At 35.8% G+C, this 14,812-nt stretch overlaps 1 protein-coding gene across 23 annotated transcripts in view; it reads right to left on the bottom strand.

Annotated features, from left to right (window-relative positions):
* Nucleotides 1–14,812, bottom strand: part of LOC113055310 (voltage-dependent P/Q-type calcium channel subunit alpha-1A-like) — a 118,308-nt gene that overhangs the window by 16,848 nt on the left and 86,648 nt on the right. For 16 of the 23 annotated variants that reach the window (XM_026221528.1, XM_026221527.1, XM_026221515.1 and 13 more), the window contains 13 exons: nucleotides 10,454–10,465; nucleotides 8,475–8,574; nucleotides 8,229–8,389; nucleotides 7,956–8,096; nucleotides 7,652–7,853; nucleotides 6,916–7,080; nucleotides 6,725–6,835; nucleotides 6,364–6,447; nucleotides 2,432–2,548; nucleotides 2,210–2,275; nucleotides 1,935–2,026; nucleotides 533–683; nucleotides 229–356 (listed from right to left, as the gene is read on the bottom strand). In XM_026221528.1, coding sequence (XP_026077313.1) covers nucleotides 229–356; nucleotides 533–683; nucleotides 1,935–2,026; nucleotides 2,210–2,275; nucleotides 2,432–2,548; nucleotides 6,364–6,447; nucleotides 6,725–6,835; nucleotides 6,916–7,080; nucleotides 7,652–7,853; nucleotides 7,956–8,096; nucleotides 8,229–8,389; nucleotides 8,475–8,574; nucleotides 10,454–10,465 — 1,530 coding nt within the window. The remainder of the gene's footprint in view (nucleotides 1–228; nucleotides 357–532; nucleotides 684–1,934; nucleotides 2,027–2,209; nucleotides 2,276–2,431; nucleotides 2,549–6,363; nucleotides 6,448–6,724; nucleotides 6,836–6,915; nucleotides 7,081–7,651; nucleotides 7,854–7,955; nucleotides 8,097–8,228; nucleotides 8,390–8,474; nucleotides 8,575–10,453; nucleotides 10,466–14,812) is intronic. The other 7 variants (XM_026221514.1, XM_026221520.1, XM_026221513.1 and 4 more) reach the window with 1 other exon arrangement.

Genomic DNA, 14,812 nt, shown 5'->3' with positions numbered 1-14,812 from the left:
AGAAAGAATCTTTAGAATGTTACAGTGTTTGTTAGCTTGCTGTGAGCATGTTTCCCTTTTTAAAACTGTTAGTATTAAGTGATGTAGGTTTCCCATTCTACAATTTCAAGGTAAAAATCAATGGTTGCATGTGTGCCTAAAAGAATAAGAGAGTCTTTAAAAATGTATGGTTATGTGTGTTTAAGTGTGAGAGAAAAAGCATTTGTAAAAGATGTGCGTTTAACTCACCAGGCTGCTGGGTCGTACTCTGCCCAAATCCTGACATACTCATCCAAATGATGTGGACCCAGAATGGAGGAATCCCTGGTCAGGTACTCAAAGTTATCCATGATGACAGCGACAAAGAGATTCAGCATCTAAACACAAATACAAACCCCAAAATGCATGCTCAGAAACATACTGAATTTATTATTCACTGTTTGAAGCAAAATAAATAAAGAAGAGATGCATCTCTGAGAGAAAAGGGGAAGTGTAAAAAAGTGGGATTAAAGGTAAAGGAAGGTGAAAAGAAACATGTGGAGGCTGTTCTCACCAGGAAAGAACAGAGGAAGATGAAAGAGACAAAGTAGGCATAAGCAAAGTTGCTGCCGCACTCTGGCCCCTCGTTCCTAGAGTTTTCATCACACTCCATTCCTCCGAGACACGCCAGCATGATCTCATGCCATGCCTCACCTGTGGCACTCCTGTGTCCAAAACACACAAACATATGTGACATTAAAAATAGTTTTTAGTTTACTGAAACAAAGCTTATATATATATGTGTGCAGAAAAAATAAATCAAATCAAATAAATTATTATTGAAACTAGGGCTGTGCAAAAAATCGAATGCGATTTACACGCTCATCTCATCAGTAAAGACGCTCCTTTAATTTGAAGTATTATCTCCAGCACGTGTGTTCAGATCAGGGTTGCCAGGTTTTCACAACAAATCCTGCCCTGTTGATTCTCAAAAATAGTCCAAAACTAATCGCGATTCCAGGAGGTTCCCAGATAAAAAAAAAAATTGCTTCCCAGGGTTAAAATATACAGTTTTTGGGGCTAAATATCACGTTATTGGTATTGGGGTTGCTTCGAACCGCGGACATGAAAAACAACCGCAGACTTGGCAACACTGGTTCAGGTGGAGTGGCTGTTACTACACAGAGCCGTAGTCTACCGACAACTAACACAAAATCACAAGAATCGCAACCGATTTAAAAATCAATTTTGTGTAGATTGTCAGTGAATTACGGCTCTGTGTAGTAAATGCCAACCAATGTTTCCAAGTCTGTGGTTGTTTTTCATGTCGGCAGGTCGAAGCGACAATACCAATAAACGTGATATTTAGCCCCTAAAATGCAAATTTTACCAAGGCAACCATGCCATAAAACTTAAATTTTAACCCCGGAAAGCAATTTTTTATCGGGGAACCTCCTGGAAACGCGATTGGGCTAGTTTTGGACTAGTTTTGAGAAGCAAATGGGCAGGATTTGTTGTGAAAACCTGTCAACCATGATCTGAACGCACGTGCTGCAGATATACTTCTAATTACAGGAGCATCTTTACTGATGAGATGTGCATGAAAATCGCATTCGAAACTGAAATATAAATAAATGATTTTTTTTTAAAGCACATAACAAAATGACTATATCTTAAGCTAAAAATGAAAGTTTAACTGCAAAATTTAAAAAACAAAATATATATTTTTGCTACTTAAATAAATGTTTAATTTGAACTACTAAAATTACTAAAACTTAACCTAAAATAAAAATAACAACAACAAAAAACAAATTAAAGGTAAATAGAAAAGTAAAAAATAATACAAATGACAAAAGCACAACACAAAATAACTAAAACTTTAGCTAAAATGAAAATGAAAAAAAAATTAATAGAAGATTTTTATAAATATTATTAATATTTTTATAGAATATATACTAAAATACCACTGGACTGACCTGAAGAGTAGCATCAGGGCCATAATGAAGGTTCTGAAGTTATTGTGTTCATTGATCGCACTATCTTCCTCCAGCGCCAAGTTCCCAAACAACTAGAGTCACAGAGAAAATATAAAACTACTGAACACATCACTGATCTCACAGATGTAAAATCTCAGCAACCTTATGCCATTTACCAATGTGTTGATGGATGCATAATTAAGTTAATTTCGATTTATTTTGTTTTTCAAAAACCAACAGTGACCAACAGTCATTTCAAACAGAACAACTGTTACCTGCATTCCAATGATGGCATAGATGAAGAACAGAATTGCAATGAGCAGGCACACATACGGCAGAGCCTGTAAATAGTAAACAGAAAAAGCATGAAAGCAGGAAGAAATTAGGTAGAATTTTAAAGGTTGTCAAATTTTACACTTTGAAAAGGTTGACTGCATTGCCACGTTGCTTCTATAAAATTGACAAATCTGTAGGCATTTAGGTAAGACTTTTTGCACCTTAAATGATTGAACGAAGGTCCAAAGTAGAATGCGAATGGTCTCGCCCTGCCTCAAGAGCTTAATGAGACGTGCTGCTCGGAAGAGTCTCAGAAAACTCAGGTTTATGAAGTTATCCTAGGGAGATTAGATTGAGACATATGTAGCAATGGAGACAGAGGAGAATGTTCCCGAAGAAAAGAGTCCAAGAGAGACAGCATGTGAAAGAGAGAGTCAGTGTAAGAAAAAAAAGAAGATATATTAGAGAAAAATCACAATCAGTTTACTCAATGATGATAAATCCATTTAAAAAAATAAAATAATAAAATAATAATTTCTAGAGAAAGTGGGTCAATGTAATACATAAAAGTATAAAAACATTTTCTTTCTAAATGTATATAAATACACAATGGACAAAATAAACTTAAAATGGGATTGACACTAAAAAATAATAATAATGGCAAAAAGGACCAAATTAATTCAGGAGGGGCTCAATTAAAACAATCAATGTATTGTAACAGTCAACATCCAATCATATTTTAAATCATAAACCTTTTTTTTTTAATCAAATGCACTGATCTGTTGAGACAGGCAAGGCACAGAATGGAAGCAGCACTGTAATGTTTAGCAATACAGGCATATGGAGTAGAATGCAGACAACATTAGCCAGTGGGGATTGCATGTGTTTCGAAGTAATTCTCAATGGTCCAATCCACACATAGTTCATGCCAACTTTTAGAAGTGCTTGGCCCAAAACACAAAATTTCAATATGGTATTTTAAGCACATTTGACATAATCACTCTGAATAAAACCTGGTAAAATAAATAATAAATCTTCCCAACTGTGTGGACAGGATATTGAGGATCAATCCCCCATTCCAGCATACACATATTTCAATGAGTGAGCTGTAGCGCCCTCTTCCATACAGATGAGGAACTACAGTAGTACAGAACAGGCAGATGAATCAAGAAAAGATAAGGTAATGAAAGAAAAAGAGTCATCATGCAGCTTTTGCTAAAGTGCATGGCATTCAGTGATGACATGACAACGTCTGTGACTACCCGTGCAAAAACAAAAATAGTGCTCTCATTGGTCTATGGGTAACAAGGTAGATTAGAACTACAGATCGATAAGAGCAAGAGTCAGCTGTTGAACTTTATCTGAATCTCTTGTGATTACATTCAGAAACTCTGTTAATGTTGGTGAAGTTACTTTAATGTATTACATACAGTATTGGCCCTTGTATACATATATGTGCTTGTATTAGGGTGGGTGGTATGACCAAATGCATACATAAGTCATTTTAGATCATTCTAACAGTATATATACACAATACAGTAATTTTTTTTTTTTTACCATTATACCACCTAGTCCTAGTGTTTTTAATTGCTTATAGAGTATATTAGCATTAACATAAGCAGTTGTCAAATTGTCAAGTGTCTTTGGGGTCATGGGTCATCATACTGGAAGCACATGCACTGAGGAAAGTGAGGAGGAAAAAGCGAGGCATTTTGGGTAATGGATGCATTAGAAGCCTAGAGAAAATTACAAACCAACCGCATTCTATGTGTTGTGGCAGTAGATGGATGCATACATGTATAGTGAGTGTGTGAGGGGATTGGATATGTATACATGAGATGGAAGATATGAGAGTTTCATAGTGCATTTTTTTGTTTGTTTTGGATTGGATGGGTTTATCGCCAACAAATCAGAGGAACAAAGAAAGCATGTAAAAAGATAAAACAGGAATAAGTCGTTATGGATACAGTCAACAGGCTGATTAATCACACACAGATATGGTGGGTACTGATTCACTAAGCAGGCTGTTCCAGTGGCCAAACTGAATATTACTTTACTTTGAATACATATATATATATATATATATATATATATATATATATATATATATATATATATATATATATGTATATGTATATATATATATATATATATATATATATATATATATGTATATGTATATATATATAAACCATATGTGCCATGTGGTTTAAAGAGCAAATGCATTTGTGCCCATTTGTGCGCTCAGGGGTGTGATGGTCTGAAAACGAGGGTGTGTTCAGAAGCATTGTTGGCGCGTTGCTATTTTGAGGAACTGAAAATAGACTACACATAGACCAACTCAAACCTGGTCTAAAGTCTGGCACAATGTTTTTTCTATGTTATTTAAAGACCACGTTAGAATAGGCAAATCCTGTAAACAGCAAATCCGTCATGGCACGAGCACAACTGGCTCTTAAAGGGAATGGGAGATGAGACTCTGTTTGGTTTATTGCATGTTACACCCAAAAAACACCCAATACTCATTAAGAGAATAGGGACAACCCATTTAGACCATGTGCCCGGGCATGCCGATGGTTTTCCCATCCTTAAACTAGCAAAAGTGGATTCGGACATGTCCTGAGTGCACCTGCACCGTCCGCTTTATACCATGCACTTAAAATCGTTAAAATAGGGCCCTCTGTATAAGGGAATGGTCTCTGATGTTCTCCAAACTCATAATGCATTATATGAGAAAACTCAGAGCTGCTATCTTGGGAAAAGGATGTTTCAATAATTGAGTGCCATTAATTGTGGCTGCAGTGAACTAGACAAAAACATTTATTTCATAATGAGACCCCCCCCCACACCTTTAATTTTTTTACTTCAATGAAAGGTTAAAATATTTTGAATTTTTTGAATGAAGAATCAAAGGATAACAATGCAATTTATTTTCACAGCTGCTTTTGCTCATATTTCCAAAAGGGTGCCAATATTAGTGTAGGGCACTATATATATATTAGTGTGCATCTCTCATAACTGAGGCCGATGTAGTGCACATCGCAATGCATAGCCAACGATATGATACATTAAAGATGCATATGAAGCAGCTACTAATGTGATGTAATACATTACGATGCAGTGCACTCCATTTTCAATTCGACTCAACACTATGCAATTCAATGCAATATGTTACAATGAAAAAAATATGATGCTATGCAATTCAATATGGTACAGATAGTTTGCTTTTATTTGGTGGAAATGCAGCTCTACCTCTGGCATGTTAATCTATATTCTATGTGGTCTCTGTAGTGTTCTGATAAGTGATATTCATATAGCAGCAGCGGAGATGAGAGAATGCCATTGTGAAACAGTTTAGAGAGGAGAAATCAATCTACTTATGAAATACTGGTCACAAATTATCGGTCACTTTCTAAATAAAGTATAGTGCATCTACTAATAATTATATATATATAATATATATATATATATATATATATATATATATATATATATATATATAAATGTTGAACTCGATTATAAAAAAAAGTAAAAAAAACCAAATGAATGCTGCTTATAACTATAAATTAGAACTGATTATATAGTTTATATGGAAAGTTATATGGTATAACAATCCACATCATGTAACGTGTGACCACTGGGAGAGCCCAAAAACTTCAGTGTAACACATCAGAGTAAATTTTTACAGACAGAGCACCTAAAGGTACAGACAGGAGACGACACAAGCACAAATACATACTCAAACACTGACATTTACAAACACAAATCAGTACAAATACACACAACACTTAGCAATAGAATGAACACATGATGTGGAGGACTGAACGGGTAAATATTCAAACAGACCGTCATTTTTAGCACATAACTTTTGGAACTGTTGCAATCAAACCTTCCTTATTAAACATCATATAAAATTCTGCAATAGGATGATATGCAAAACACATGCTATACATGAAGTACTTAAGGATTTATGTGTGTGAGAACGAAACTTTTTACTGTCCCTAAAAAAGGGAAGTGATTGTAAGAGATGCATTTACCGGGATTATAATGCATATTTATTAACAAGCGGATATAGTCACATCTAGCTAATCAGTTCCAACATGAATCAAGATTCAATCTGTATTAGCTTTCTATACTTTAAAAGTGCACTTACCCAAAGCTCTGTCACTAAAATATCAGTGATGCTGCCGATAACGGAAACAAAATCAAAAATATTCCAAGCGTCTCGGAAATAATTCTGCAGAGAAACAAAAGGAGAGTGTGTGTTAACCAATCATCTCAGAGTTCTCGGGTAGATCACCCAATCCAGCACTGAAAAGACTATTAAAAATAGTTTAACCAATCACATGGCTGTAACCATGGAGACAGGCAGACAAGTGCATTAGAAAGCTGTTTTTTTTTTCTAAACCCGTTTTTCTAAATGGGTTAAAAGAAAAATCTCAGGTCTAAATAAGTAACAGGATGAATGAATTAATAATAGGTGATATCTTTAGGATGAGATTAGAAGGACTTACTCGGACACCAAATGCAATGATTTTCAGAACACACTCCATGAAGAACAGTATGGTGAACACTATATTCAGGTTCTTCAGGACTGCATCATACGTCGGAGGGGCCCCATGGTACTGGAAATGCACAAAGAAAAATCAGACCCTGACGGATGCACAAGGGCATTACTGATGCCGAGGGAGGAAGAAGCTTGTACCTTCATCATAAGGACTATGGTGTTGAGCGCAATAAGAGACATGATACTGTACTCAAATGGAGGCGAGACCACAAACTGCCACATTCGGTATTGAAAGCTTTGCTTGTTCTGAGGCATGTGGCGAGTTAGAGGTTTGGCATTTATAGCAAAATCAATACAGGCTCTCTAGAAGACACAGAACAACAGAAAACAGTGAAAGAAGCATCCGGCATATCACGTTGCATGTTTGTCGCTGTGGAGAAAGAAGTGAAAACTGTAGACTTCCAAATATAAAAAAATGTGAGAGCACAAATAAGTTGCTTTTAACCCAGAATCACATTTTTAAGTGTTATGGACATGTATTTGAAAAGTCTCAGTTTTCTTATTATATAATTATAATTCGTTATGTTTCTTCTCCAAAAAATTGTTGAACTATAACCATTTAAATGCTGGCTATCAATTTTTTTTAAATATATATATATATTTTTATAATTAATACTATCCATCTATCTTAGAGATATAAACCCTTAAAAGGAACAGATTTCCTAAGAATATATTATTCAATGATATATATATATATATATATATATATATATATATATATATATAGCAGTCTACTAATTTCTAGATTTTGTGATAAAATTGACAATTTCACAAATTATACTTTCGATAATATCATAAAAGATTTATAAAATGCTGCCTTCCCTTTTGGTCAGAATTACTCTTGGTTTACTCATAGGAATACATTTGCAAGTACCTCATTCTTTTCGAGGCTGTAGTCCTCCATCATCTTGTCTCCTTGCTCCTGGAAAGTGATGATGATGAGAGCTACAAAGATGTTTACGAAGAAGAAGGGGAAGACAACGAAGTACACCACGTAAAAGATGGACATTTCCATCCGGTACCCCGGGCTCGGGCCCTGGTCCTCATAGGTAGAGTCCACAGAGTGCTTCAACACCCTGAAAGAAAAGCGACAAGAAGAGGCGATGCCATACAAGGAGAGATAAAAAGCCACCAGAGATGACACACAGGTGTATGTTTGTGAGCACATGTCAACTCACTGCGGCCATCCCTCTCCGGTGGACACAGTAAAGAGAGTAAGCAGGGCCCAAAGCACGTTGTCGTAGTGGAAATCGTACTTCTTCCACTCCCGCTTCTGCGATTTGACCTCGTTATCGCGCTCGTACACCAAATACTCGCCCCTGAAACACAAATACACATGCACAGTTCGGCAAAAAGACTTTTATTTCATAAGGATAGGCAAGTATACATGTATTATTGTGCACCATGTTGCCAAATTCACAATTTTTTCATTGCACGTCATCTTTCCTTACCTGCAGTCACGGGCAAACTCTTTGGACTCGTCGGTGCAGTAGAAGAATCGTCCCTTAAAGAGCTGCACGGCCACCACAGCAAAGATGAACATGAACAGCATGTAGACAATGAGGATGTTCAACACGTTCTTCAGAGAGTTCACTACACAGTCAAACACAGCCTGGGTGAAAGAGACATGAAATTAGTATAGCACAAAACAAGATGGTTTGATATCATAGCTGTGTAGGTCTGTGTGTGGCTTTTACTTTTAGTTTGGGAAGACGTTTGATGGTCTTCAAGGGACGTAGTACCCTTAGAACCCTCAGAGATTTGATGACACTGATGTCTTTCCCCTTACTGCTCCCCCTGTGGATTGGAGACAAACAACAGGACATCAATACGCTATATGGTGAGTCATAAACAGAGATATGAATTATAGATTATTGCTTGGGTTTCCTTTTGCTCTTAATGTAGAAGATAGTTTCGATATCACCATGCAACAGTTAATACTGCAGTATTTATCATGTATTACATGTATTTGTTGTGGATTGTCTATTATCAAAAATCTTTGGTTTTTCTTCAAGCAAGTCTTCAAAGGCCTTCACAATTTCACACCCATTGTAGGTTTTCCGTCTACCTTCTGTAGGCATTCCAAAAGCATAACACATTCAAGTAAGTATGTCAGGAAAACTATCAGGCATTTTCCAGTGCAATGCCCAGCCAAACCTCTTTCTTTCTTTTGGGTTTTTAGCTGTGTTAGAGCAGACAGGGGAATGGAGGTCTGGGATATGGAGGCTGTTTGTGTTAATTGTAAGTAACATGACAAGACTGAGGGTTCATTAAGATGCAGAAGGTTAGCAGACTTGAGTCCAACTGTATCTTGTCCCCAGAAGAACTTGAAGCTCAAACCAGGAGACAAAGACAAGTTACAAGGACATTTCATTGCATTCAAACCAATAAGGAAATAAAAAGAAAGAACTGTTGATAAACCTCCTGCCTCCAAAGCACATTTGGATTTTTACAAGAAGATATTCAAGAAACTGGCCATTTTGAAGAACTTAATGTTTGGCATCACATTGGCCTAAGTCTGTCTACACTGGATGCATCAAAGTTACTTATCTCAAAATATTTACTAACATGGACCAATCAGGTAAAAGCATAGGACTAAAATAAAGTAATGCTTTATTTTCACAAAAAATAAATATGAATAATAAATAATAATAACAAAATGGCATTAAATAAATAACATGAAAAAAGATATGAAATAAAATAAATAAATAAAGGGTCGATAATTAGGTTATTTAAATAAAGTACAACAATTCCAAGGGTTATTTGAGAATTAAAAATAATAAAACAATTAATTAATTACATGAAAAAAATAATGCTGGATAAATAATTTTTGATAATGGGTTAATAATAAGATTATTTAAATATATAACTAATATGATTCATTTAAAAAAAATGCAAGCGTCATTTCAGAATAAAAACATTTAAACAAAAAAGATAAATATATAAATATTGAGGTTAATAATGAGGCTTTTTAAATATACAGCTAATAGCATTAATGGTAAAAATGTAAATAAAGCTATTTTATTTTAGACAGAAGGTTGGAGTAGTAAACAAAAAAAAACGACTGTCAATGAAATCCACAACTGAAGCTTCTAGAGTAGACTACTCTACTTAATGATAGTCCAATTTCGCACCATAAAACACCCAGTGTAGACAGCGAATCCGTATTGCCCTAGGATCAGTCTTGTGAATATGGCGGACTTATTTCTTTTTTTCTTTTCTTTTTATAGTATTTACACAGGTCCCAAACACAATCAGAGATACTTCAATCAAGCGGCCAAGACAGCTGTCTTTAACTATGAACTTCCAGGCAAGTCCCAGCTGAAGACTGGCCAGCTCATGGCAGATTGATTGAGTCGGAGCGTTGGAAAAGGTCCAGGTCACAGATAATCAATTACTCGCTCGGGACTGTGCTCAGAGAGAGGTGTGCAGTACAGTAAGCAGTGTGCAAAAGTGTGACCTCTTCTGTAACTCTGTGTTCAGTCATTTAGGTTCACAGATGGACCTGTTTGAACCAATGTAAGTCATGGAAGAATAAAACAAGCAGTGGAATGGAGAGAACCAGAGCAGATGAGCAAAGGAAGAATGGGTCGGGAAGGGAAAAAGAAAGAAAGAGAGAGAAGCCATCACGTGAGCTGGACGGTAGCCGTGCGACAATAAGGAGGGGAGACTTTACCCAGAGAGGCTCCTGTCGATCACCAAGGTGTAGACATAAGAGAGGATCAGAGACAGACACCGGAATAGAGAAAGAGACAGAAAAGAGAGGGATACACACACGGAGAGAAAAAGAGAAAGAGAGACAGGAAAAGAAACAAGATACCGGGAGTGGCTTGGCAGAGGAACAACATCAATATGAGAGACAGACAGACAGAGAAAAAAGACCAAACAAACAACAACAAACAAACAAACAAACAAACGAAAACCCTCAGCGAATGATTAAAAGAGTTGAAAGCCCAATGTTCAGATATTAGGAAGCAAAGACCAAGTCAAATGAAATTCAAGATGCACTAAGCAGTGTTTCACACTTGTTAAATAACATTATTGCAAACTTGATCACAGCTGACAAATATGCTTGAATTGGTCTTCAAAAACAATTGCTTTTGTGTGATTTGTGTGATGTGATCTAATAGGTTACAATATTTAAACTTTGCTTAATGCGTCTGTAAATAATGTATTCAAAAATTCTATAGAATGTTGGACAGTAGGGAGGGGCTTAGCAAAGTGTCAGTTATTCTTAAAATCCAGACTCCTTAAAACGTTTAAAGGCTGATAAGAGTAAATAGTGTACAGATCTGAGATGAGAACATATCTATCAGTTTATTTCACAACCAAGCTCATTATCTGAGTAAAGATCAGCACTTACCACTGTAGTGTTATATAGTGAGTACTGGAACATCTGATTTCTGCTCTAGAAAGTTTTTTATTTGTTGCCTATGCACACTTATTTTTAATCCGGGTGCAAGATTATATTGTACACTGATATCAATATGCGCTGAAATATATATATATATATATATATATATATATATATATATGTACACACACACACACACACACACACACACACACATACATACATACATGTTTGGGGTCGGTAAGTTGTTTTAATGTTTTTGAAAGTCAAATATGTTCACCATTTATCTGATCAAAAATACACTTAAAACAGTAGCATTATGAAATATTATTACAATTAAAAACTTTCTATAATATATTTAAAAAAATATATATAAATATTTCAAACTGCAAAATGCAAATGTTATTTTTCAATACAACTTTTTTGTACCAACATAAATGTCTTAAATGCCTCTTTTGACCAGTGTAATGCATCCTTCCTGAATAAAAGTATTATTTCTTTCAAAATATATATATATGTGTGTGTGTGTGTGTGTGTGTGTGTGTACTTTAGACATTATTTTATACACAATATTATATACCCTGTTAAATGTATATAATTAAGATAAATAAAAACAAAACCTGTGCTGACCGGTTAATCAAATTTTGCTGCTTTATTAGTGAATAACTCATACCAATTGCCACACACACACACACACACACACACGCACACACACGCACACACACGCATACACACACACACACACACACACACACACCCCCGAGTCTCCTGCTCTTTTGGGTATTGACTCTGACTGCATCATTCTTATACACTAACCCCTGCCAGGTATTTGGCAGGTCTTATACTCTGGGCCTTTCCCCAATCAATGACTGATGATTCAAACTTGTCACACTTATAGATTAGGACAACCCACTGCTGTAGGGGAGAATCCTCCCTCTCCCAGGCCAGCTCTCAATGCAGGGGGAGATTCTCGAAACTTCAGCCTTGAATCAGCACACTGTCCCTGCGTTCCATTCGGAAGAGCTCATCCCTCATGCCCTAATCCCTTCAGAGGGTTTACCCTCTAGAGTGAGAGCTTTGAAGGGATGAAGGATGTAGGGGTAAAACATTTTTTTGGAACACACTTCTGCGTCATCTAAACAAGACGATCAAGGAGGCGCCTTCGCCAAACATTTTGTAAATTGCTGATCCCCAGTTGGCTTTTTACGTTAAATATAATGTATATTCATATGTTATGTAATATGTATTTGTAATGTATATTGTGTTTATGTATTTGAAACATTTGAATGGACTGATAAAGGTAGCTGTAATGTATTTTGTTGAAGTACAAAGTCATTTTGACCATAATAGTGTGCCAAATCTAAAGTATAGATGAATACTATACATACATTTATAGGTGAAGTCGAACTCTCTGATGCCAAACAACTTTCTGTGCAAAGGATCATGGGGGCCAAAGTGTCCATCCTTTTTAAGTTGCCAGTTTTGAGCACTTCGGTTTGGAACAACCCTTTAATATGGCAGCCATGATCGTTTTTACTCTGAATTGCCCTTTGGAGGGCGATATATCCCGTTTGAAATGCACCGTGTATCAGACACTTGAGCCGGAATGAAGGTGGAATCCATAACTGACTGCAATCAAAGACTATAGAATACCCAAGACATGTCACTCCTATAGTTTTGAATAGGGAAAAATGCAAACGCTCAATATTATTCCCGCTCAATTGCAGGAAGCCAAAGTCAGCGCGTCACTGCAGCTGCTGTTAAAAGTCCCAGTAGCTTTAGAAACATGAGCTAGCTTGAAAAATACGCTTTTTATAATACTATTTGATGAAAAGTAATAACATTTATGACACCGTTGTTGTCAGTTTTCTTTGGTGATTTCAAATATGAAATTTAATCTTAAGTGTCATGAACAGTTTTGGAGAATTTGATGTTTCCCCATTCAATGAGATAGGAGGTGCACTTTCATGCCCGAGAGGCCTTTAAAAGATGGCCACCGAGTGACACTTGTCTTAAAAGGACATTGCTGCAATGTAGCCAAAATATCTGCCACACTGCAGTTGCCTCAAGGTGGCAGTGTGGGACAGTATTTGAGTAATTATCAAGCATACATACAGTCCCACACTTCTACAGCGGTTATGGGATTGCATGCTTCTAAGGTATTTGTATTAACTTCATTCTGAGAATGAAAGTGGCAAAAAACAATCATTTGTCGAGTCATTTTTTTTTTCTTTTGGGGAAACTGGAACACATGGGCAAGCCTTTTCTCCACCAAACCAAGGTATTCTGGGTCATCTGAGATGCTTGCTTGTTACGTGACCATGCCTTTACCCAGAATGCATCCATTTAGAAAGCATTAGGCAGTGGAGAGAATAACAATTGTTCACTCAAAAATAAATTCACCCTCATTCTGAATCAAACCTGCATACTGTTAGTTTTAGCATGGGACACAAAGTTAGACTTTTAAAAAACACACAAGTTTGAAACAATATGAGGGTGAGTAAATAATCACAGGATATAATGAAAGGGCAAATCCTTTCATTTCGTGTGTGTGAGTGCAAGAAAGAGAATGAGTTAAACAACAACAGATAGGACAGAAGATGAACATCAAAAACACCACTTAATGAGGAGCAACTGTCAACCTGGAGTCCTCTTTCTTTTTTTCCTTAAGCTATCCTTCTGTATCTCTTGTTCTCTCTATCTCTCCACATCTCTTGTTGTCTCTCTTTTTCACTTACTTTTTAGACTCTACAAATGGAGGCCCAAATGATATACAGCTTGACAGCTGGAGTCTGTCCAAGGAAGCTTAGTGCTGATAGAGGGAGAGGAGAGGAGAGGAAAGAGGAGGAAAGGAAAGATGAAGGGGATAGGATGGGGAAGAATTGTTTTTAGGAATGAGAATAGGAAGAGACAAAGGACACAAACAGATTTGATAGGATGGAGAGGCTTCATTTAGATTAGGGTCAGGGGCGAGGGATGAAATTGGGTGTTGCTTGTGGAGTGATTTTTAACTCAAAGCAGGGTTTAAACCTATCATGCCATGTGATAGGTTTCACTATGGGCATTCAGCTAACACACAGTCATTCATATCAGCATACAGTGTGCCTTCTTTTGACAAATATTTCAACAAAACAGAAACAAATGTTTTACTTAAACAGTTTGAATCATTTTTATTAAAATAAAAAAATATATAAAAATGATGTTTAAAAAATTAAATTTTATTTTAATCAATTATATTGATATAAATAAAATAAAATACCATTTAAAAAGTTTCAAATGTTTTTGAAAGAAATCTATTAAACTCAGCATGCCTGCAATTATTTGATCAAATACAGTTTAAAATAAACCTGATAAATCCTTTCCAGCGTTCTTTGAGGAAGAAAAGGTTCAAATGAGCAGCATTTATTTGAAAAAGAAATGTTTTGTAATATTATAAATGTCTTTACTGCAATTTTGCTACATTTAATGCTTTCCTGCTAAATAAAAATATAAATTTCTTAAAAAAAAACAAACCAAAAACATTGATCCCCAACTTTTGAACAGTAATGTATATATTAATACATTGTTTAGAAATACATCAATTAGCCTCAAATATTAAATTTGAAGCCACTATATGCATGCTGATAGTTTAACTGATATAAATAATCATGTCCACCTTCCTCAGTCTCAGATTTTTATTTT

Source organism: Carassius auratus, chromosome 36 (assembly GCF_003368295.1).
Source record: "Carassius auratus strain Wakin chromosome 36, ASM336829v1, whole genome shotgun sequence".
Taxonomy (NCBI): domain Eukaryota; kingdom Metazoa; phylum Chordata; class Actinopteri; order Cypriniformes; family Cyprinidae; genus Carassius; species Carassius auratus.
The sequence above is the reverse complement of the archived record's forward strand: the minus strand, read 5'-3'. Positions and strand labels throughout refer to the sequence as shown.